Below are 24,943 nucleotides of genomic sequence, written 5' to 3' on the forward strand. Positions count from 1 at the left end.
CCTATGGAGGAAGTTGCCACTTAAACTCAGAGGGATGTTAGATAGTAGAAAGAAAAGGAGGACTTGTGGCACCTTAGAGACTAACCAATTTATTTGAGCATAAGCTGTAGCTCACGAAAGCTTATGCTCAAATAAATTGGTTAGTCTCTAAGGTGCCACAAGTACTCCTTTTCTTTTTGCGAATACAGACTAACATGGCTGCTACTCTGAAACCTTAGATAGTAGTGAGTCTTAAACATGTGAGGGAAGGAGAGAGCCACCAGGGCCTGAATGGGGACTCCCAGGCAGCAAGGAGGTGGCATGGATATGCTTGAGAGGTAGGGGAAATTCCCATTATTCCCGGGAAGGAGGGAGGAATCTAGGTGGGTTCTCCCATGGGCTATTCTGCATAGGGCCCCAGAAATCCCAGGGCCAGTCCTGAGAGGAGGAAATATTGTGATAATCCTAGACAGGATCCCCTCTCCGCTCCTGAGTGACATTGAGAACATCTCCCTGAGGCAGAGTCAGTCCAGACAAGTCTCTTTATCTTCCCTGCTCTGGATTCTGTTGATTTTCTACTACTGGCTTCCCCCCTGGAGCTCGCCTATGGTATTGGGTGTGCGTATGCACGTCTCAGAAATCAAGCAGCTGGGATGGGAAATATGCACTTGCTTGTTTATTCTCTCCACTCTTCCTTGTACAGTGCATAACACTGGAGCTGCTCCAAGGGAAACACCTCATCAGCCATGCAGCAAAGCTGGTTCTGGTCTCCGCCATCAGACACGTACCAGGGAGTAGCCTGGAGGATACACAGCGGGAGAGAACCAAAGACCAGAAGGGAAGGCGGCTTCAGAGGGTGCTACTACCACTCAGAACGGCAGTCGAGGGGAACAACTGCAAAGGATCCTAACGCTGGGGTAACTCTAGGTGAAAATGTCTCCAGGGGCCAGGCCCGGGTCGGGGAAGGAGAGCAGCCTGGAAGGAGTTAACAAGAAAGTGGTTTGAGCATTGGCCTGCTAAACCCAGGGTTGTGAGTTCAATCCTTGAGGGGGCCATTTAGGGGTCTGGGGCAAAAATTGGGGACTGGTCCTGCTTTGAGCAGGGGGTTGGACTAGATGACCTCCTAAGGTCCCTTCCAACCCTGATATTCTATGATTCTATGATTCTATGAAATCAAGCAGCTGGCGGGCTGTTGAGAAGCATAGGACTTTCCTTCCCTGGTGTGACAGCTGAGAAGCTAATTAGGCATGGTGTGCATGGTACCAGGCCCCCAAAACACGCCAAGGCTTCCCTTCCTTTATTATTTATACAGCAGTCGCACTTGGGTGCCAGAGTCACAGACCAGGGCTCCAGCTGGTTTGTATGGTACAATTCATGCCTCCTGCTCTGCTATACAACAGTAAAGGGTATCTCACGTAGCACACATGACAACAGCAACAGTGACAAAGCATGCGCGTCTGCCAAAATCTGTGTCTCTGGCGCACAAACACACACGCCCGGATGTGCACCTGACGGAGTGACAAATGCCTCAGCCAAGCGGCGCGTCCTTCTCAGAGGCACACCACACACACACACACACACACACGCACAGAGTTTCTTATTCTTGATTAACAGCAGGAACAAAGCTCTTGCCAGGGAGGCATCTGCAGCCAGCTATAAGCGCGCAAGAGAGCTGAGCGTGAAGCTGGGGCCTGCGGTGAGCATCCTAGCCGCCGCGGGGAAGCGCCAGGATTCTGTCAGGCCGAAGGGCTCCTCCCCACGCCTCACAGCCCGTTCCTCAGAAGGGCGCAGAGGACGCTGGCTGTAAGCCCCGCTGCCATGGCGGCGTAGCTGCTGCCCACGCTGCCCGCCCCGTTGCGGTTGCAGAGGTCGGTGCTGCAGCAGGAAACGTTCTGCTTTCCCACGGTGAAGTCCTGGTAGTTCGGCTGGCACGACGCAGCGCACTCCTTGTTGATGACATTGAAAAAGCCCACGACGTCTGGAAGGAAGACAAAATGGTTTCATTTTGGGCGGCGGGGGGGGGGGGGGGGGCGGAAAGGGTCTATGTGGGTTGCCTTAGACCACTTAGGTTTGGGGGCCCGCTGACAGAGGGGTGGCTGGGCCAAACCCGACTGGGTCGGCAACCCCCATGCACCAGGTTGCAATGCCTGGAGCGGGAAGCCAGGCTTAGCCCCCAGGACAGGAGCTGCTGCAGCAGGGTGTGTGGGGGGCAGGATCACACTCTCTTCCGGGCAGAGCGGACTATGGAACTTGGGGGCCTGGCCCAGGAGGGGAGCTGGGATGGAGACGGGGCGCTCTTCTCGCCTTGACGGAGGGGAAGACTGGGATTGAGGGGCCCCCTTGCTGGGAGAGGGAGCTGTGGCGGGTGCTGTTCAGTTAGCCCCTCCCCTCGCCCATGGACATAAACGGATCTTGAAGAGGGCGAGGCTAATTCTCTCCCAGGACAGAAACAGCCTGGAGGGCTGTTCTGTTTCCTTGTAGCCTGTCTTCCACTCTCACTTAAGGCCTGAAGGCCTCTAACTACAGGGGTGTGGCAGGAGCCCTGCTACAGGTCTCTCTATTCACAAGAGGCACAGGTGCTGGAACTAGGGGTGCGGGGGGGGGGGCTGCCGCACCCCCTGGCTTGACCCGGTTTCCATCATATCCAGGGCTCTCAGCACCCCCACGATACAAGTTGTTCCAGCATCTCTGACGAGAGGGGGCAGGGCTGGGAGACAGAGAGCAAGAGGGCTGAGGGGAGCCGAGCAGGGGGCTTGGGGAGCCGGCCTGGACTAGGGAGGGGAAGGGAAGCGGCAGCAGGGGGCTGAGGAGGGGTGCTAGCAGTGTGGAAATCACTTGATGTTGTGTTTCTTTTTTTTCTTTCATGTTTGAATTTAAAAAAAAATTAAAACATAGTAAAGAGTTTACACACATGCACACTGTTTGGGGGGGACCTGGATTTGTGCTGGAAATGGCCCAACTTGATCATACACATTATAAGGAGAGTGATCACTTTAGATAAGCTATTACCAGCAGGAGAGTGGGGTGGGGGGAGAGAAAACCTTTTGTAGTGGTAAACACCCATTTTTTCATGCTTTGTGTGTATAAAAAGATCTTCTACACTTTCCACAGTATGCGTCCGGTGAAGCGAGCTGTAGCTCGCGAAAGCTCACGCTCAAATAAATGGGTTCGTCTCTAAGGTGCCCCACGTCCTCCTTTTCTTTTTGCGGATACAGACTGACCCGCCTGCTCCTCTGAAACCTGTCATTTAGTCAAAAGTTTGGGAACCACTGCGCGGGGGATTCTAAAACGCGACCCCGGCCAAGTCTCACTGAATCGAATCAGCCGAGGCAGTTCCGATGAAGCGAGCTGGCGCCCGCGAAAGCTCACGCTCAAACACATGGGTTCGTCTCTAAGGTGCCACAAGTCCTCCTTGTTCTTTTTGCGGATACAGACTGACCCGGCTGCTCCTCTGCAACCGACCACTAGAAGGAGTCTCGGCAAAGGAGCGACAGAGAGAAGGGAAAGAACACAAAGCAGGGTTGCATTTCTTGGGGGAACCAGCTTGTAAAAAAAAATCCAGTTTAATTGAGCGTGGTTGCTTGACTTGTAGTATAACAAATCCTTTGCCTTTCTATAGCGCACTTAGCCAAGGATTTCAAAACATTATTATTATAACTCCAGAGACCCCATACAGGGTTCGGGGCCCCACTGTAGCAAGCTTTGTACAATCACAGAGCCTGAGACAGTCCTGCGCCTCTGTTATAAACAAGTCTAGCCTCCCAACATCCCTGTGAGTGAGTTAATGGAGTATTGGTATCCCCATTTTACAGATGGGAGAGTGCAGTAATACAGGGGCTAAGCGATTTGCCCTGAGACACACAGGGGATCAAATTCAGAGCTGAACACTATAAGCTGGTGTAACAAACGTTTTCTTGGCCCTTCAGCAGCTCAGACTTCCTTACACATAGGTGCATTAGTGAAAGTAGGGCTAAGCTCTCTGATGGGAGAGAGCTCTCCTGTCGGTTAATGACTCCACCCCGCGCGAGAGGCGGTAGCTATGTTGGCGTGAGAAGCTCTCCTGCCGACACAGCTCTGCTTACATCGCTCGGGGATGTGGATTATTTACACCCCTGAACGACATACATTATACCAAAGTAAGTTCTAGGGTAGACCAGGTGACAGTGTAGACATTACCTCCACCGACAAGATGAATTCGTCTGTCACTGTAGTTAATCTACCTCCTGAGAGGTGGTGGCTAGGTTGATGGAAGGATTGTTCCATCGGCCTAGTGCTCCCTGACCAGGGCTTAGGTTGGTATAGCTACGTCTCTCAGAGGCACTGGACCACTTTTTATAGTGGGGGTGCTGAAAGCCAGCTAACGAAACTGTAAACCATATTTCAGAGTAGCAGCCGTGTTAGTCTGTATTCGCAAAAAGAAAAGGAGGACTTGTGGCACCTTAGAGACTAACAAACTTATTTGAGCGTAAGCTTTCGTGAGCTAATAAATTGGTTAGTCTCGAAGGTGCCACAAGTCCTCCTTTTCTTTTCATAAACCATGCGTCTTCAAAAGTAATGTGGAAAAGTGCAATTCCCGCTCACAGCACACGGATGCAGCGCAGCTCCGGCAGTCTCAAGAATCACAAAATGATGCTAGCGTCCTTCAGACAGCACCAGCAGACTTTTCACAGTGACACCTGGGGATGACTTTTCACAGGGTGACACCTGCCGCACCCCTAATTCCCACACCTATGCTCAGAGGCCTGGTGTTTTCACGCCCTCAAGAGCCGTAGCTAGGCTGATGTAAGCTCCCACTGTAGGCCAGCTCTAAGTTAATTCCTCACTACCAAATCTGGCCTGGTGAGTTAATGGAAGAGCCAGCAAAACAGAACTTATAACTCCTGGCTCCCGGTGTCCCTGTTCTAACCACTGAACCATACAGCCTTTCTGTCTAACCCAGGGAAGTTTTGTGTGAAAGAAAGAGTTAACAGAGGGTATTAGTATTACTCCAACAGGTAATTTCTAAAGCTAGAATTGCTTTCAGTGTCCCTGGGCTTCCTTCACATTGACATCAATGGAGCAGTGCTGATTTACACCAGCTGAGGATCTGGCCCAGAGACTTCCAGACAGGCAGAGATGGGTACACCCTAATGGGTTGGGTTTTACAATATAAATATAACACCCTCCCTCTTCTTCTGGGCACTGGGGAATTCTGCAGAGAGGCTCCTGCGGGAAAGCAGTGTACGCCAGAAGCACTAAGCATCAGTCTTAGCCTTCTGCCTTTCCTGAATAAAGTGAAAGTCAAGCTGAAGGCCTTTTGCCCCCGCTCAGTCCCAGTCAGCATGTCTCCTCCTGTAGGACACCGTGCCGGTAAGAGACCCGGCATTGGCACCCAGATAGGGATCTCTGAAAGGCTGCAATGGAAGGGGATCTGTTCACACATCCTAGAGGGATGTCTCTGTGTTAGCCCCTTTGGTGTCTGACACCAAACTGGGACTTTGCCTTACTGATCACATCCGTCTTGCATGCTTGAGAGTCGTTGCCACACAGCTTCTGTGTCTGACAGTTGGAGTTGCTGAGCTGCATCTTGCACGTGTAACATTTCAAAGAACCACCTGCAGGAGAGGAAGAGGGTTAGAAGGGAATGCAATACAGGGAGTCTCATGCACACTACCAAACAGGGCAATTGCAATGTAAACCGTGGCTTAAAAGACCCTCCCTCCATCTTTACCGTGGGTCACACCCCAGAGAGTCATGTGTAGAAAGGGGAGGGGGATAGGCAATTTTTGGAGGGCTTGGGGCACGTTCCCTCTAAATAGTTTCAAGAATAAGGACTATCAAGGAGAGAACAATTTATTAATGATGATGATGATTATTGGTAAATGAGAACATGGACCATTTCTTCCAAAATGTTTGATAACACCAAGCACCATGGCGTTCCGCTCCTGATTGGAGCCCCCGGGAGCTTTGGCAGTAAATAACAATCGGACATCAATGTTAAATTAACCAGGATGGATGGAGGGAGGCCTAAAAGGTGTGGATTGATCTAATGTTGTGACTTGTGACACCGGCTTTCTGGCAACGCCCTCGAGCACAGAGTCTATGCACACCCTTTATCTCCCTCTGGAAATGAATCCCAGTGGGTAGAGTGGTCCTGGGTGAATTTAAAGGGTTCATACACCCTGGCGTGCGTGAAGGCCCTAGGGGAGCGTGACGCAATACCGTACATTTCCACAGCACCGTGAAGTGCACTGAACAAAGGCAATGACGCAAGTGCAGACAATCGCAGTTTAAAGCCCAGATCCTCAGTAGTGCCTCGGTACCTATCGATACCAATCCACTTGCATTGTCCCTGGATGTTCAGCACTCACTGGCTGGAATCGCTTACCTACCTCCCAGAAGTGTTGGGAGGAGATGTGCCTGTCTGGGCAGGGCTTTGGAAAACGTCATGCACTATACTGGGGCTAAGCATTATTATTCTGATTCTCCCAGCACCACCTGAGGCGTGTCTTGCTCTCATGCAGCTGAAATGTCCAACAGCACCCCAGGTGTGTTCGACATGAGGACTTTCAATTAACGTACCTGCTTTACCCTCTATGGGGAGCGAGAAGGCTGGAGCTTCCACCTTACTGGGGCCGGCCATATCCCTCCACCGTTTGTTAAACTTTTGAATAATCTTTTTGAGCATTGGTAGCCCATCTCACTGACTGACTGGCAACGTCCCGCCCCTTATACACCCGTGAGGGCGTGGTGACAACAGTCTAGGAGGTTCGGGGAAAGTCTGGAAGGTTCCACAAGATTTTACAAAGGTCCAGAACATTCTAGGAGGTTAGTGAAAAATGAAGCCACATACGAAATACCTGAAACATTTTACTTCAAACGTTCTATTTTCCCCTTTGTCGCTAACAACAAAAACAGCCCCCCGAGCCTGGAGCCCCCTGAGCCCAGCACCCCAGGTGGTCGCCTTCCCCTCAGTCTGGCCCTGCTTAAGTTCATTTGCACAAATTCTTGTGGGTTTAGCTCACTGCCCCCATCTTGATCTAGCTCAGGCACTTATCTGGCCCCCTCTAGCACAGGATCTGAGCACCTCATCACCTTTGATACACTTACCCTGACAGCACCCCATTATCTCCCTTTTACAGATGGGGAGCAGAGGCACAGAGAGGCCAAGTGATGTGCTCCAGGATGCCTGTAGCAGAGCAAAAAATTGAACCCAGGTCTAGCACCTTCACCACCAGACCACCTTTCCTTTCCGAGTGCAGAATTATGCGGCTTGCCCTCCCAATCTTGGCTTTGATTCACCAGCACAACCACCAGTGGAGGGGAATCCCAGTGGCATAAAGTTCTTCCTGCTCCCAGGCAAGGCTGGCTAGCACGGGCATACCAAGGGTGCCTGGGGAGATACACTGATTCAGCCAGCTCCTTTGGTGGGATTCCCATGTGTCCTTCCCTGGAGGGTCCATACCCCTTTGGGTGCAGCTGTCCCCATGGGATCTGAGATGGGAATTCATTCCCCCTCCCTGCCCATGCCAAGTGGATTTCTCAAGCTCCATAACCTGTAATGGTTCTTCTGTGTGTGGGGGGGGAGGGGAGGGAAGGGTGTCAATTATACCCAGGACTAAGGAGATGACCTGCAGATAAAATGAATCCAGAAAGCCGATCTAATCTCATGCCAACTTTACACTGGTCCCCTTGGTTCACAGGCTCGGATCAATGGGATCAGAATTCCCAGATCTAGGCCCACATCCAGGCCTGACATTGTACAGTGTAGAGTGGGAGCCTTCGGCAGGGTTCGTGGGATGATGATGATTATTAATAACAACGTGGCCAGAGCGCAGTCTGGCTCCTGTCTGGATCAGAGCACCAGTGCGCTAGCAGCTGTATAAACCAGTAAACCAAAGACGGCCCCAGCGTGTTCAGACTCCCATGTCTCTCCCAGCAATAACTCAGGCTCCAGAGCGCAGAGCTGTAGACGCTATTGAAGGAATTGTACGCGCTCTGTTAGACTGCCCAGTTCATCACCGAGAATGGCAGGATGGTTCCCAGTGAGCATTTTTTCGTGTATTATCCCAAACGCTTATAAAAGACCCAAATAATTTGCCTAACGCCCATTTCCTTGGAAGGCTGTTCCACAGCCCAGGAAGACTGGCAGGATGCTTTTTGCAGTTCTTCAGCCTAAATTTTCCCTTTCTTATTCCATCTCAGTATTCTTAGCCATACCCTCTTGTGCCATCTGAAACCATTCCTCTCCCACCCATCTCTGTAGGCACGTCACCTGTCCCCTTTGGTTATGACTTAGAGAATATAGACGGTCTAGTTTTTCCTCCACATTCATTCTGTTTCTCTTCTCTAAACTCCCTCTGTCAGTAAGCCTCCGAGTTATCTCACTGGTTTCCAAAGTAACCCCCCTCCAAGCAATAAGAAAACCTGCCAGTAAACGGAAACCTCCTGTTGTATGAGGCAGGGGAAAGGCATAAAAAGAAAGATTAGAAAGGTATTGGGGGATTCAGATACCAGCATAACGGGGGGAGTGTGGATAGATAGATAGACAGGGGTGGCCGGTTTGTAGAAATTTTGGTGGTGCCCAGAACCCGCCCCCCCCCAAACTCCGCCCCACACTTGCCTAAGGCTCTGGGAGGGAGTTTGGGTGGGGGAAGGAGGTCTGGGGTGCAGGCCCTGGGCTGGGGCAGAGGATTGGGGTTCAGGAGGGGTGCAGGGTGCAGGCTCTTGGAGGGAGTTTGGGGGCAGGAGAGGGTGTGTGGAAAGGGGGTGGGGGTGCAGGCTCTGGGACGGAGTTTGGGTGCAGGCTCCAGGCTGGGGCAGGGGGTGGGTGTGCAGGAGTGGGGGAGGGGTACAGGCTCTGGGAAGGAGTTTGGGGATGGGAGGGGGTGCAGTGGTGAGGGTTCTTGGGTGTGGCTGGGGACGAGGGGTTCATGATGCAGGAGGGGGCTCAGGGCTGGGGCAGAGGGTTAGGGTGCAGGGGGATGAGGGCTCTGGCTGGGGATGAGGGGCTTGGGAGGGGCTCAGGGCTGGGGCAGAGGGTTAGGGTGCAGGGGGATGAGGGCTCTGGCTGGGGATGAGGGGTTTGGGAGGGGCTCAGGGCTGGGGCAGAGGGTAGGGGTACGGGGGGTGAGGGCTCTGGCTGGGGATGAGGGGTTTGGGGTGTTGGAGAGGCTTAGGGCTGGGGCAGAGGGTTGGGGTGTGGGGGGTGAGGGCTCTGTTGGAGGGGTGGGCTCTGGGGTGGGGCAGGGCTGGGGATGAGTTTGGGCTGCAGGCAGGCTGCCCCGGGGCTGGGGCCAGAGAGGAGGACTCCCCCCAGCCCTCTCCCCGCCAGCAGCAGCAAGCTCCGGGAGAGGGAACCCCTCCTTCCCCCACCAGCATGGGGCAGGAGTGGTGACTGTGGGCGGGGGGGGGTCCCCCTCTGCTGGTGGAGGGTCCCGCCTGAAAAGGGAAGGGTCTGAGGAGGAAGGGCAGGGTCAGCCTGCCCTGCCACTGGCGGTGGGGGACACTAGGACCCTGTGGTGGCAGTTGATGCCAAGCAGAGTGAGCGTGAAGCTGCAGGGGAGAGGCAGGGACGCTCCAGGACACGGGGGAGGCGCACGAGGGCAGCAAGTGGGGGCTGGGAGACACTCGGGGGCGATGCGGGGGGGTGGCAGGTGGGGCCGGGGGAGAGACCCGGCCCCAAACATTGGTGGAGCCAGGCCCCCAGGCCTTGAAGATTGCTGGAGCCCATACAACTCACCGCCCCAGTAGATAGATAGTTTCTAGAAATGAGCACTCATTTCAAATCCCAAGCATATAAACTCTCATCAGGAATGCAGAAGACCATCTTTATCCTTATATGGACCAGCCTGCTGTCCATAAGAACGGCCACACTGGGTCAGACCAATGGTCCATCTAGCCCAGTATCCTGTCTTCTGACAGTGGCCAGTGCTGGGTGCTTCAGAGGGAATGACCAGAACAGGTAACCATCAAGTGATCAACCATCAAGTGGTCCAGGAGAATGCCAATACACTATATTTGGAGCTGGAGCCAGTGACTTCAGAAGTTCTTTCTTTGCTGCAAACGCACTGTAAGGATCTCTCCAGCCACTCCCAGAGCCGTTTATCTTGGTGGTAAGGAGATGGGATGGTGTACGAAGGAATCTCCTGGATGTCTTACCTGGCTCTGTGCACAGGACGGCAGCCAGCAGGATGACCAGAAAAGCCTTCATCTTCGAAGGATGAGCCAAGCACAGAGAATACGGGACACCTCCTCCTGGGGTGCTTTATAGCCCGTTTCAGTTATCTCATCAATCGCAGGGGGCTGGGAGGTGTCACTGCTAAATCGCTCATTTCTGGACCAGCTGGTCCTGTGAGTCATGGCACTGATATTTGTGATGAATGCCCCTCCTCTGTTGACCTGTCCCCGTCATCTGTGCTCTCAGATACTTCCCTCCCCATCACTGCTCATTTCCTCATTGTCCAGCGTGCTTGGAAGAATGGTTCACATCTCAGTGGAGAAAAACAAAGCACCTAAAATCAAGGATGGCCTTCTCTTTGTGACCCTTCCCTGGGTTGGGGAGATTTTTGCTGCTCAGGTGTGACTAATCTTCTGTGAGTGCTACACCCATCGTAACCAGGGGCACCAGCTTTAAATTAAACACAGGCTCATTCTTTAACGAATTTTCCAGGTGTCTCCACAGTAGCTCAGAGTCACGCCTCTCTAAGCCCAAGTGCATGATGTAAGCTGTTTCTCAGGCTCCTTGCGGAACATTGGAGGGGAATGAAATTTCATTCACGTTTCCTAAAGGGCAATTCCCAAAGTCTCTAGTTTTGCCACATGTGGCCGATGCCCAGTCTCAGAGAATAGGCGACCTCCGTGTATGGCAGCAAGGCGGTTCCCATTGGGAAGAAAGACAGGAGAACTTCTAGGCCCCTGAATACTAAACGGAGGACTCTGCTGAGAGGAGGATATGGTTCTCAGGACACTCGGCCAATTAAACCCCCAACCTCACAGCAGCCAACAGGAAGGAAGGATAAAATCCCTGCTGTTGCAGGAGAGGGGAAGGGAGGGTAGAGACCCCGTCTGAGCAGCCCGAAAGGGGAAAGATCTGAAGAAGGGAGGTCTGTTCTGAAGTCACAATGGCAGACCAATCTCTGAGACTCCTAGCACACTGCGCTTGCTCCGTCTGTGTCCCAGGCACATCGCTGTGCATTTGGGTTCCTTGCCTGTTAGCCAGGACGGAGAGCTTGCGTATTAACTCAAATATCCAAGCGAGACCCGCAATGCAGAATCAGAGAGACGCTGGAGGAGGACAGGATGTGTAGGAGCCCCTGAGCTCGCACGGATCAGGGGCTGGTTAGAGGTTGGAGATGGTTGTAAGTGCACTTCCTTGTGGCTAGGTCTGAGCATTAGCTCTCACCCCATCTGGCGCCCTGCTGTGCCCCCCACCTCTTGCTCATGACCCAGGGTGTGCCCTCTTCATGACTCAGCCCTCTGGCCAGGTCACTAAATAGTCCTCTCCTTCCTGGGTTACAAAGTCCCACCAGACAAGCTGTCCAGATGCCATCTCAGGCTGTCTTCTCTTCCAAGTCTAGGTCCTGTGCCACTTTCCCAGTGGCTGGGAGGGGAAGCTGGGCCCCGCTGCAACTCCGGGTTCCAGCCCTGGGACCCTCTGACTAGCAATCCAGGTCTGCTCCGTCTCAGAGCCTGTTGCTGTTTCCCTGGGTTCCTTCCTACCCCTCCTCTCTATTGCCTTTCTCTGGGTTTAGCCACTGTAGATCCCTCTGCTCCCCAGGGCTTACTGTCCCACTGTGTCTCCTCCTCCCCCTATCCAAGTCCCTTTCCCTCTAGGCAGTGATTGCAGACCTTCTCCCTGCAGGCCCCCTCTTGCTCTCACTTCCTGGCTTATTCGCCTATCCCAGCTCCTCCCCGAGCAGGGATTCCTCTGCCATTAGGCCCTGTCAGTCCCTGCTTGGCTTCCAGGTGCAGCATCTGAGGTTAACTGGCCCCTCCTGGCCCACATTAACCTGCTCAGGGCTTGTGTGGGTGAACACCGCATCCCGGGAGGACAGGTTGTCATCAGGGACAGGTTGCGCGAGAGGAGATGCACAAACACCAGCCCGGGGTCTGGATCCTTTTTGCTCTGCGTTAAGGAGGACACCATAGAAAGTGAGACTCACACTCATGTGTCACAGGCAGGAGCTCAGTCCAGGAGGGATGGACCAGGACATCATCATCAGGAGTGAGACCAAGAGGGTCCATAGGAAGGGACGTTGGCAGGTACTGGGGGACACACGAGCAAGCTGTCAGGAACGGACAGGATCAATTCTCACTTGATACCCAGAACAGGCTTTAATTGTCCTCAATGCTCTAGCTGGAGCTCTCTCTACCGTCACAGATATAGCCACCGCATCACCAAGGGACTGATCGTCAGCAACCAAGGCGCCCCCAGGAGAGGGAAGAAGGGACACGTGGGGGGCACCGTGGAATCTTTTAGAAGGGCCCCAAAGAAAGGGATTAAACATCCCCTACAATCCCAGGACATGGTGCAACCGTAGACACTTACTGGGGTCACTTACACCTGGTTAAAGGGCCCTTTCCCTCTCCTAAGCTCCTCCCGCAGTGAAGTCCCATGTCTGAGTTTGTGCTGTCACACAGCCTCATCAATACAGCATCATGGGCCCTCAGTTCATTACGCTGAGCCTCCCAGTGATTTCGATGGGCATTTCTCTGTGGATGGCAAAATACGGCCTGATACCTTCCTGGGGGGAAGCAGGGCCATGAGAGAGGAAGCCCTTATTTAACACTAGAAATGAGCAACAGTATTAGGAATAAATATACCAGAAGGATGGCTGGGAAATAATTTAAATCTGTGGCTGTATTCCCTGAAAGCACAGGCTTCCTTCAAACAGCCAAGGACTTTTCTTGCCAGTTTAGGACCCTATCAATCAATTTAGTACCCTATCAATCATTCCAGTACGCGGGTGAAACCAGAGAGAGTCTTTTCCCCAGGCCCTTGAATAGGCGCATGGAAAAAGGGAGAGCAAGATCCCAGAACCAACATCTGGAGGAGGCCGCTGGGGCGCGCTGAGCCCAGTTTTGCTGCGTTTGGTACAGTTAATGAGCAGTCAGGGTGCGGGACTCTGGTCCTCAGAGGGAGGAGGTGGAACCAGTTTTCTGTCAGGAGTTTCTCTGCTGGGTCACCCCTGAGCCGAGCCGTGCTTTTGGGTGATGTCCCGCGGGCAGAGAGGTCTAGCAGCCAGAACACTGAGCTGGAACTCAAGAGAGAGCTGGCTTCAGTTCATGGGTCTGCCACAGACCATCTGTTTGACCTGGGCCAAAAAGCTACCTCTACCCTCTGTTCCCCGCCTGTAGAAGTGGGTGATGGGAAGGGCCTCTGACATCATGGAGAGGAGAGCCACATAAATACCTCCATAGACACTAGATGGGTCTCTTGCTTGTTTGTATCCTCAGGCTCTTGGTGAAACTTGATTGTTGAATGACGTTCTCAATGCACTCAGAGCACAGCTAGGCTTTCTACCCAGGTGTGTCCTGTGGTTGGTCTCTACCCAGAGGGTAGATTAAGTTCTCACAGTTGGATTCACACCAGGTCCTCATCCAATTCAGGGTTCCTAAGAACACACTTTCCTCTATTGTAGGTGAAGGTTAGTTCATTCAGATTCCAACTTGCAGGTTGCATGTTTGCTTTAGCGAGTTGATCGGACAGGTTTTTCCACTCCTTGTGCCATTTGCAGGGTGGGTTTTTTTATTGAGATCAGTGTGAAAGGAAACAGACCGGCTTCCAAATTCAATTTCCTGCAGTTTCTTGCTTTCTTTAGAGCTAATGTCTCTATCTTCAAAACACAGCTCTTTCACAATATATAGCATGGGGTGGGGGGAGATTCTTTGAGGGTTTTACTTACAGGATGCCACGAGCTTTTTCGAATGAAAGAAAAAGGGTGTTGGAGCTTGTACCGAGCTTAGCGCGTGATCAGTAATTTCTGGATTGATGGCTTAAAGTCAGCTGGTGTAGATCCATTGAAGTCAAAGGAAAAGCATTCCCACCTCCTGCATGACAGCTGGGTGGAGGGGAGCATATGCTCGGCCAAAAGCACCTTCTGACAATGCTGTTTCCATGTGTGGGGATGGGAGTTCATCTGCTGTGTAAGCCAAGAGCTTGGATGGTGGGGCCACAGTACCCATCTACTCGGGGGCACCACAGCCAGGTTTCAGAATCCCAACAGGGCATCTTGGGATTGTCCTACGGAGAGACCAAAACAGAACTCCCAGAATTCAAAGGGAGGTGGGCATCTCAGCCATATGCATCCTAGCTGATCCAGTAAACAGACCTATACTGTACGTGTCGCAAATTGTACCGCTGGAGACAATTCAGAGAAGAAGGAGGATGGTCCAGTGGTTAAGGACTTTGTCTAGGACATGAAGACCTACAGTCAGTTCCCTGCTCTGCCACAGAATTTCTGTGTGACCTTGGGCAAATCAGTCAGCCTTGATCTGTGCCTCAGTTTCCCATCTGTGCACTATGGAGAGTAATGCCCTACCTCAAGGAGAGGTTTTACCCTGAAAAGGAAGCAGTGCCAGAGATTCTAGGGATTTCGCTATTGATTTTACATGGAAGGTGCTCAGATACAGCAGTGACAGGTGGTAGGATAAAACAGAAAGCTAGAAACATAGACAGATAATAGTTCCCTATTTCACGGGGGTAGGTTGTGGTTCCCAGATACCACGATGATAGGCTCTATAGAAAGCACCTCAACACAATATATCTCCTATGTCCACCCCCTTGTTTGATCCAAGACTCCAACCCCAATATTCCAAAAAGTCTCCCATGCCCCACAGGAGGTAGAACCATCTCCCCCATACCCCACAGGGGGTAGAACCACCTCCCCTATTGTTGCGGTTCAGTGATGAGACAGAACACAGCTTTATGCAAGCAAACAGGCTGGTCAGCGGAGATGGGCTGTTCTGCCCCCCCGCCTTCCACCTTCTCCTTTTATTATGTAACCCTTCTGCCCGTCAGAGTTGGCAGCAACAAGGGCCGGGTTCAATATCTAGGGGTTCCATTCCAATAACACAATGCAAACCGGCTCGAGCCCCCACCCAGTGACCTGGGAAAAATATATACCACCCCCGCTGGGCGCCTCCAAGAGGCAATACTTCCCCTCTCGCAAGCACATAGTCTGAGTGTAGCAAAAGTCTTTTAATAACAGAGAGAAACAATGTGGCATTATGTTGGGGAAACACCACCAACAGGATTCATAACACAACCCATGAGCAAAAACACCCCCACCCCAGGCAAATTGGGGCATGCCCTTTTCCCTTTGGTTCTTGAGTCCAGCAACCCCAAATCACCCAAAGTCCCAAAAGTCCAATGCCCCAAAAGTCTCTGTCCCTGGTCAGGGCAGCCCCAGAGTTCGAAAGTTTATCGGCGGAGCTTTACCTCCCAACCTGGGTGGAAATGGGACGGGGGTAAGAGGCACCTTACGTGATCTGAAGCTGACCGCCCCATAGCTCCATAGCGGCGCTCCGCCAGCCGCCCCACGAACTCCTTCGCTCAGCTGCGCTCCGCTCCGCCAGCCGCCCCACGAACTCCTTCGCTCAGCTGCGCTCCGCTCCGCCAGCCGCCCCACAAACTCCCTCGCTCAGCTGCGCTCCGCTCCGCCAGCCGCCCCACGAACTCCTTCGCTCAGCTGCCCCACGAACTCAGCTCCACGGCCCACAAGCAGCTCCTGCCATCCACACACTGCTCCGCGTCGAACTGCTTCACCAGCCGTCCCGCAAACTGCTCCACAATATATCTTCAGGCTCCCCCACTACTTAACACAACACTCAGTGATTTCAGCTCTTAGGTGAATTCAGCTTATAGTAGGGGAGCCCCAGTGCTGGTGCACTGTCAGCCCAAAGTGAGCTCAGCAGCCTATAACTAGACTTCTAATGAAATCAAAATTAGCTCTGATATTCCACAGTGGAGAGAGGAGGAAGTGCAATCAGCATGTAAGGCCCTCACCAAGGGGCCCATGCCACCAAGTACTACTACTTGTCCCCAGCCTCTCTCCATTCACACAGTTTTGGAACCCATGACCCTTGCCTAGCGAGTGCTACTTAGTTGATGGTGAATCCCTCCATCATAACAAAAGGCCACGTACAGTTCCAAGCACAGTTCCCATAATCAGGGTAATAACAATTTATTCTTCCTGCCCCAATAACAGAGACACTGGGGATCCCACAGCAGCCAAAGTGACCATTTGGGCAGCTATGGTCTCATTCTAGGCGTGGTGGGTGTGCCTATGCAAATGAGATCGGCCCCTGAAGTTCTTTTCCACAACTTGCCACACCTCACCACCAGATGTCAGGGTGGAGCTCATCCTGACACTGCTTACAATTATATTTCTCCCCCTAAGCATTACACACTGCTACACAAAGGAATGTATGACGTTGATTCATATGCTTAGTTACCATCCTCTATCTACTACAATCCTGGTTCTCAGGCCTTGAGCCCAGGCTAAAGAAACCTCCCACAGTTGCTGTCCAAACAATCAAGTTCTCAGGGTTCATATCTAGCCCTTGTCCTTGGATAGAGCAATGTGTGCATTGCTCCTAGGAAACAGTCAGGGTGTGCCCCGCCTGCTTCCAGGTGGAATAGCTAGACATTAACCCTTCACCCTATAATTAGGGCCCTACCAAATTCAAGGTCCATTTTGGTCAATTTAACAGGTCATAGGATTTTTAAAATTGTAAATGTCATGTTTTCAGCTATTTAAATCTGAAATTTCACGGTGCTGTAATTGTAGGGGTCCTGACCCAAAAAGGAGTTGGGGGGGGGTCGCAAGATTATTGTAAGTGGGGGTTGAAGAACTGCTACCCTTACTTCTGCACTGCTGCTGGCTAAGTTCCCTCTGAGCTGTGTGGCTGCACGGTCGGGCAGCAGCCTATTAAGTGCCGTGCCCCAGACCTGCTGCGGCCGGGGGAGAGGTGCCCCTTCCCCGGCCCCAACCCAGCCCAGCCCCGGACTGGCCGCAGCTGGGGGGAGAGGCGCCCATCCTGAGGCCCCAGCCCCAGAGCTGCCACGGCGGGGAGAGGTGCCTCTCTCCCCCAGCCCAGGTGTCACACATCCCCTCTATATTGGTGCACATAACAAAATTCATTTCGCACACGCGTGGGAAAAATTAGAGAGAACACTGGACTCAGGTGCAGTCTCTGCATCCCCCTGGGAGAGCAAGACATCCGGAAGCGGATGGGGAGGAGGTGGACCCTGCCTTCCACACACTGGACAGCTGAGCTACCTAGGTGCACCTTAGGGAGGGTGTACGCCGCACTACCTGACAGGGGTAGCAGTGGGTAAGCTCTTTCTGTGAGCTCTGGGAGGAATCTCCCGCACTCTACCCCATGGGGAGCAGCAACTCCACCCTGACACCCACACAGTGGGGCTGGGCCTAAACAGCACAAGCAAACCCAAAGGGAGTGACAAGTCTTGGGAGTAGCACTGTACACATTCAGAGCTAGATTTTCAACCCACAGCCTCTCCCTGTGCTTATTCATGCGTTTTCACCTGTCCTCGGCAGATGCAAATTCCTGCATGTGCGTGCCCTTTAACGAGTCTAATGCTTGTGCACACACAAGAGTCAGGCTATGGACAGGGCACATGCGAGTGTTCGAGTTTCCAGCTGGCATTTGCCCCTGCCAATTTTGCCTGCCCACAAAGTGGAGGGAGAGTAGAAGCCCAGATGAAACCATGCACCGAAGTCACTAGTTATCGCGAAATGTGTGCTCACAGATTCCTAGCAAGTATCTTATGGTTAGAAGCATCGCGTGTAAAGCGATGTGATGCAGTGGTTTCCTTCTTCTCTTTACAGGCATTGGGAGTAGAGGTGGAGCCCTAGTGGGTAAGGGCTTTTCCTGGAATTGTCCCACATTTGGGGGATCCTCTGGCTGAGCTGACATTACAGGGCGAGGACCAGGCCTGAGTTCTATTTGATGCATTTCTGCTCTCTTTCTATACACAGGTGCTGTTTGTGTGTCTTTAGCCGGGCATCTGATTGAAACCACTGGTTCCTGGGTTTCTGTTTTCAACCTTGTGGCTACAGTTCATGGCCTGGGGCTCGGTACATTCCTGATCTTTGGAGAGGCCCAAAGAGTGGACACTACCTCTGCATACATAGGTCTATAGTCACTGTAAAGATGAGTTCAACAAATGAAATCTGTTGAAGGGCTTAGGACTGTAATTTCTATTGATAACGGTTGTGCAATGATTATTTGCAGAAGAAAATATTATTATATTGTAGAATTTAAATAGAAAAAATCTACTGATTGAATATTACGGGCCTGAACTAAACCCAGAGGAGGGAGGAAATCCAGAGTTAAAACTTTGCTCAGGGGACGGCTGATGGGTTATACAGCCTTTCAGCTCTAGGTCACCAGTTTGAATTTGAATTCACTAGTGACTGAATGAAGCCGCTGATGGCCTATCTGAAGTCAGGTTTCAGAGTAGCAGCCGTGTTAGTCTGTATTCGCAAAAAGAAAAGGAGGACTAGTGGCACCTTAGAGACTAACCATAAGTTTTCGTGAGCTACAGCATCCGATGAAGTGAGCTGTAGCTCACGAAAGCTTATGCTCAAATAAATTGGTTAGTCTCTAAGGTGCCACTAGTCCTCCTTTTCTGTCTGAAGTCAGCTGGTGGCTCTAGTCCAGTTCTAGTGCAGAAATATCCTCCTGGCAGGACACGCCATTCCAGCTGACACTAAGTGGTACCTTAGCTGGGAGTCTCAGCAGAGATGCCAAGGACTGAATGGCTCATTGAGAGTGAACTTCTTCATCCTGAGAGACGGTCCCTCCAGGACAGAGATGAGGCATCTCAGCAGTGCGGAAATCACTCCTTGCAAGTGTCCATGTGTTGCCTGCTCTGTGGCTGAGAAGAGAATTCCCATCTCCGGGGCTGTCAATCAGTTCCTTTCATCAACACTAAATGAACTTAATACTGCCAAGGACTGTCCTTAACCTGCCCTTCTGTGCCTCAGTATCGCCATATATATAGGGCCCTACTAAATTTATGGTCCATTACGGTCAATTTCACGGGCATAGGATTTGAAAATTGGTAAATTTCTTGTTTTCAGATGGTTGAATCTGAAATTCCAGGTTGTTGCAACCATGGGGGTCCTGAACCAAAATGGGATTGTGTGTGTGGGGGGGTGTCACAAAGCTGTTATAGGGGGGTCATGGGATTGCCACCCTCACTTCTGTGCTGCTTTCAGAACTGGACAGAGAGGGGAGGAGGGGGTGCGGAGCTATTTGCAGCCGGGAGAGATATCCAAGAGAGTCCTGAAGGGAAAGAGCAAGTCCTGTCCTCCCCCAGCCCTGCCTGGACTAGCAGCTAGGACCTCCCTTTGCTGGGGTGCTCCCATCAGCACAGGAAGATTGGATCCAACTCCACAAGTCTCCTCCAGCTGCAGGAACCTCTGGGGCGGCTGCACAGACCCAGAGAGTGTCCTGCAGCAGGGGGACGGGGGAGGCACCTGGAGATGGGTCTTGTCTCCCCCCACCCCAGAGTGGCTGAGCAGGGGGTGGCTAAGCCTGGTCCCTCCCCAGCCCAGCTGGAGCTAGAAGCCTCTTTGCTGGGGAGCTCCTAGGAACAAGGGGACATCAGATTTCAGGGAAAGGGCTTATTTCATGGTCCATGTGGTGTTTTTCATAGCCGTGAAATTGGTAGGGCACTACCTATACCCCGCAAGTGGTAGAGACATCTTCCCCCATTCCCCACAGGGGGTAGAACCACCGTCACATACTTTGGGACAGTTTGTTACTCACAACCAGGGCCCCAGTACCCAGAGTTGCCCTCCTTCCATTTCTGACGGGTGCGGGGAAGGGCAAGGATGCAGGCAGGGGTTGGCTCAGCGATTGTTCCAATGAACTCATTACAATGGCACGGCCCAATAATATTGTGCGGATCCCATTGCCGGTTCAGAGCCCAAAGCGGTACCGGGAGATGGGGACTTGGGGCCACGTCCCCAGCTGGCATCAACTGGCTGCTCTCCATTGACTCGGACAGAGCTGCTGTGATCTCTGGCTCTACATGTTCAGTCAACTCTCTACATATGCACATAAGAACATAAGAGCGGCCACACTGGGTCAGATCAAAGGTCCATCTAGCCCAGTATCCTGTTGTCTGACAGTGGCCACTGCCAGGTGCCCCAGAGGGAATGAACTGAAAAGCGAATCATCAAGTGATCCATCCCCTGTTGCCCATTCCCAGCTTCTGGCAAACAGAGGCTAGAGACACCGTCGCTGCCCATCCTGGCTAATAGCCATTGATGCACCTGTCCTCCATGAATTTATCCAGTTCTTTTTAAAACCCTATTATAGTCTTGGTCTTCACAACATCCTCTGGCAAGGAGTTCCACAGGTTGACTGTGTATTGTGCGATGAAGTACTTCCTTTTGTTTGTTTTAAACCTGCTGCCTATTCATTTCATTGGGTGACCCCTAGTGTGACACTGTATGGAATTGTGAGACACTTTGCATTATTGTTATTATTATTACTACCACTACCAATATTATACAATTACAATGAATCGTGCCAGATACGCCATGTGAGGTATCCGCAAAACTGTTATAATTTGCGCCAGGTATGATCATCTTGTTTATATGTGGGTATCCCTTTGTATTGTGAGTTATAGGTATGTAGGGAATATTTGTATTTCCAAACTTGTGTTATGTTTCTGGGTGACACTCACAGATAGCTTGGCACTGCCTAACCTGTTTGATGGCCCATCAAGGGTCATTATCTGTACAATAAACCCATTGGGAGGAGCCAGGGGATGTACCTTATGAGTCAGCAAAGTATGTAGGGGCAGGCCTATGGACAGAACTCTAAGGCTTTTCCATGCCCTGTGCTGTGAAGCTTGTGTTTGGGACAAAGGACGCACAAGCCACATGGCAAAAGAATATAAAAGGCAGCTGCATCATCTCTATTTTGTCTTCAGTCCTGTGGGGATCACAGAAACCTGGTTTGTCTGTTTCACACACAGGTATATTAACTCTGTGCTTGTCCTCAGAGAGTCTCTAGCCAAGCCTGGGCCCGATTTCTCATTTGGAAGAGGAGCAGGGTAACTGCAAAAAGGCCAACTCGTGAGCCACTGAAAGATTCTACCTAGGCCATGAATTTGGCTTTCCTCTGTTCACCCACAACTGCTATTATTTTTTATTTGTCTTACAGCAGCACCCTGAGTTTTCAGCTGAGATCAGGACCCCATTGTGCTAGGAGCTGGATATGCGTATAGCAAGAGTCTGTCCTTGAGCTTACTATGTAAATGGGAAAGCCAAGCAAAGGATGGGAGAAGGAACTATATTGATTTTTGTCTTGCAGAGGGAGAACTGAGGCACAGAGAGATAAAGTGACTTGTTCACAGTCATGCACCCTTCCTCGCTGCCTTTTTCAGGAAGGGCTCCGCTACAACTGAAGTTAGTGCATGGCAAGCTGAGGTGTGAATCGACAGGGTTTCTTCAGGTATGTTGGCAACAAGAAGAAAGCCAAGGAAAGTGTGGGCCCCTTACTGAATGAGGGAGGCAACCTAGTGACAGACGATGTGGAAAAAGCTAATGTACTCAATGCTTTTTTTGCCTCTGTCTTCACTAAAAAGGTCAGCTCCCAGACTGCTGTGCTGGGCATCACAACATGGGGAAGAGATGGCCAGCCCTCTGTGGAGAAAGAGGTGGTTAGGGACTATTTAGAAAAGCTGGACATGCACAAGTCCATGGGGCCGGACGAGTTGCACCCGAGAGTGCTAAAGGAATTGGCGGCTGTGATTGCAGAGCCACTGGCCATTATCTTTGAAAACTCGTGGCGAACGGGGGAAGTCCCGGATGACTGGAAAAAGGCTAATGTAGTGCCCATCTTTAAAAAAGGGAAGAAGGAGGATCCTGGGAACTACAGGCCAGTCAGCCTCACTTCAGTCCCCGGAAAAATCATGGAGCAGGTCCTCAAAGAATCAATCCTGAAGCACTTACATGAGAGGAAAGTGATCAGGAACAGTCAGCATGGATTCACCAAGGGAAGGTCATGCCTGACTAATCTAATCGCCTTCTATGATGAGATTACTGGTTCTGTGGATGAAGGGAAAGCAGTGGATGTATTGTTTCTTGACTTTAGCAAAGCTTTTGACACGGTCTCCCACAGTATTTTTGTCAGCAAGTTAAAGAAGTACGGGCTGGATGAATGCACTATAAGGTGGGTAGAAAGTTGGCTAGATTGTCAGGCTCAACGGGTAGTGATCAATGGCTCCATGTCTAGTTGGCAGCCGGTGTCAAGTGGAGTGCCCCAGGGGTCGGTCCTGGGGCCGGTTTTGTTCAATATCTTCATAAATGATCTGGAGGATGGTGTGGATTGCACTCTCAGCAAATTTGCGGATGATACTAAACTGGGAGGAGCGGTAGATATGCTGGAGGGCAGGGATAGGATACAGAGGGACCTAGACAAATTGGAGGATTGGGCCAAAAGAAATCTGATGAGGTTCAATAAGGATACGTGCAGGGGCCTGCACTTAGGACGGAAGAACCCAATGCACAGCTACAGACTAGGGACCGAATGGCTAGGCAGCAGTTCTGCGGAAAAGGAGCTAGGGGTGACAGTGGACGAGAAGCTGGATATGAGTCAGCAGTGTGCCCTTGTTGCCAAGAAGGCCAATGGCATTTTGGGATGTATAAGTAGGGGCATAGCGAGCAGATGGAGGGATGTGATCTTCCCCCTCTATTCGACATTGGTGAGGTCTCATCTGGAGTACTGTGTCCAGTTTTGGGCCCCACACTACAAGAAGGATGTGGATAAATTGGAGAGAGTCCAGCGAAGGGCAACAAAAATGATTAGGGGTCTGGAACACATGACTTATGAGGAGCGGCTGAGGGAGCTGGGATTGTTTAGTCTGCAGAAGAGAAGAATGAGGGGGGATTTGATAGCTGCTTTCAACTACCTGAGAGGTGGTTCCAGAGAGGATGGTTCTAGACTATTCTCAGTGGTGGAAGAGGACAGGACAAGGAGTAACGGTCTCAAGTTGCAGTGGGGGAGGTTTAGGTTGGATATTAGGAAAACCTTTTTCACTAGGAGGGTGGTGAAACACTGGAATGCGTTACCTAGGGAGGTGGTGGAATCTCCTTCCTTAGAGGTTTTTAAGGTCAGGCTTGACAAAGCCCTGGCTGGGATGATTTAATTGGGGATTGGTCCTGCTTTTGAGCAGGGGGTTGGACTAGATGACCTCCTGAGGTCCCTTCCAACCCTGATATTCTATGATTCTATGATCCTATGACAGTGCGCCTGTTGGCCGCGCAGCAACGTCCTGTGTGGACACTGCTACAGCGCATGAAAAGTTCTGCAGTGTGTTTGAAATGGGAGTATGCCAAAGCGCACTCCACAACTTATAGTGCGCTGCACATGTGTCCACGCAGGACATTAACGCGTGGCAGGCTGGTGCGCACTCTGGCTTGCCGCGCACGAATGTCCCGTGTAGACAAGCCCTGAGACTGCCATCAACAACCTGTTCTACAGACACTACAGATGATACCTGGAGGTCGTCCATCTTACTCACTGAGCCATGTTTCCTTAGCTTGTGACCTCAGATGGGATCGCAGCCCAAGGTGGAATGGGCTGCAGGCTCTGGGGAAAAAACAAATACAGGATATAGCAAAGAAACTTAGAAAGATCTAAATACGGGTTGCTGGGTCAGGCTCTGGGGGACCTGGGTAACTGTCGACAAGAGTTTGGAAGGTGGGAATACTCAGGAGACAAGAGCAAAGTTTCAGCTAGGACTATGAGTAAGGGGGAGAAAAATGAGCAAAGGGAACATATGTTAGAATTGAAATACTAGCTCCGATGTAAAGTTAATATTAAAATATTACAGTCTATCTGACTATTAAGAAACATTCCCTAACAGTGAGAGCTCTTAGGGTTTGTCTCCACGGCAATCCCAGGTCTGACTCCTGGCCCTTACCCATCCTGGCATAGCTAAAAATAGCAGAGCAGATGAACCGGGATGGGTTTCAACATGAGCTATACCAGCACGCCAGGCAGGATGGGTTACCCCATTCCCTGTGGCCCCCATTTTGGGGGTAGCATGAAAACCTCAGCATTTTTGTACCTTCGAGGCATGAGTCCCTCCTAATGGTACTTTGAATATATGTGCAATTCTGGCTCAGTTCCTGAAGATGGCAAATATGAGCTATTTTAGATACCAGCAGGTAGCATTAACATACAGTCAGACACGTGTGAGTATGTGTGTACATATTTTATTCCTCCCTGTATTTTAAAATCACAAGTCCACTTAACTGTGCATAATACATGGCCATCTATTTCTCCTGGGGATCTAGGAAGAGCTACAAATCACTCAGGCTTTGCTTTTGTGTCACTACAAAATCTTGAAAGAAATATATCCTTGTAATCTTTCCATTGAAGGTATAATCTCCAGATAATACATGGGCACCTGGTATTAGCCTTTAAATGTCAGGCTTGAGTACTTCGGTGCTGTGTTTCACTGTGTGATGTCACTGGTGACACTGACATGGTATATCACTGCAGGAGATGTCACATGAAGACATGTCACATGAAGAAATCTTGGGCCATCAAAGACAGTAGGTGAGCCATTGTGCCGTGAAATTTGGGGTATCCCCGGTGTGTATCAATGACAGAAACTTGCTTAGCATTCCAAGGTCACAGGAAGCATTAGAGCAGGTGGTTTGAAGATACTGCAGCAAGGTGGGCCAGATGGCAGAGAGAAATGTCTATGACTTCAGGAACAGCCTAGTTTTGTTGGAATGTCTCTGGAAGTGCAGAAAAATAACAAAGGGGAATTCTGAATTTAGTTCTACACACTGATCTCAGGGTTCTGACTGGCTCACAGACCTGGAAAGGGAAAGTCATTAGGGGAACCCTGAGGTGCCTGCATAGCCCAATAACTATACAGATGTACGGTGTTCTCACGTTGCTTCCAAGCCCAACAGTGTAC

The 24,943-nt window shown here is 51.3% G+C and overlaps 1 protein-coding gene across 1 annotated transcript; it reads right to left on the bottom strand.

Moving 5' to 3' along the window:
• Nucleotides 1-1,742: 1,742 nt before the first annotated feature.
• PSCA (prostate stem cell antigen) lies at nt 1,743-10,171 on the bottom strand (the record flags this gene model as incomplete). The annotated part of the gene is made up of 3 exons (XM_084618075.1): nt 1,743-1,957; nt 5,466-5,573; nt 10,120-10,171. 3 exons carry the CDS (start codon nt 10,169-10,171, stop codon nt 1,743-1,745), a joined length of 375 nt encoding a protein of 124 aa, XP_084474201.1.
• Nucleotides 10,172-24,943: the final 14,772 nt, after the last annotated feature.

Source organism: Lepidochelys olivacea, assembly GCF_965140295.1.
Source record: "Lepidochelys olivacea isolate rLepOli2 genome assembly, chromosome: 2".
Classification (NCBI taxonomy): Eukaryota; Metazoa; Chordata; order Testudines; family Cheloniidae; genus Lepidochelys; species Lepidochelys olivacea.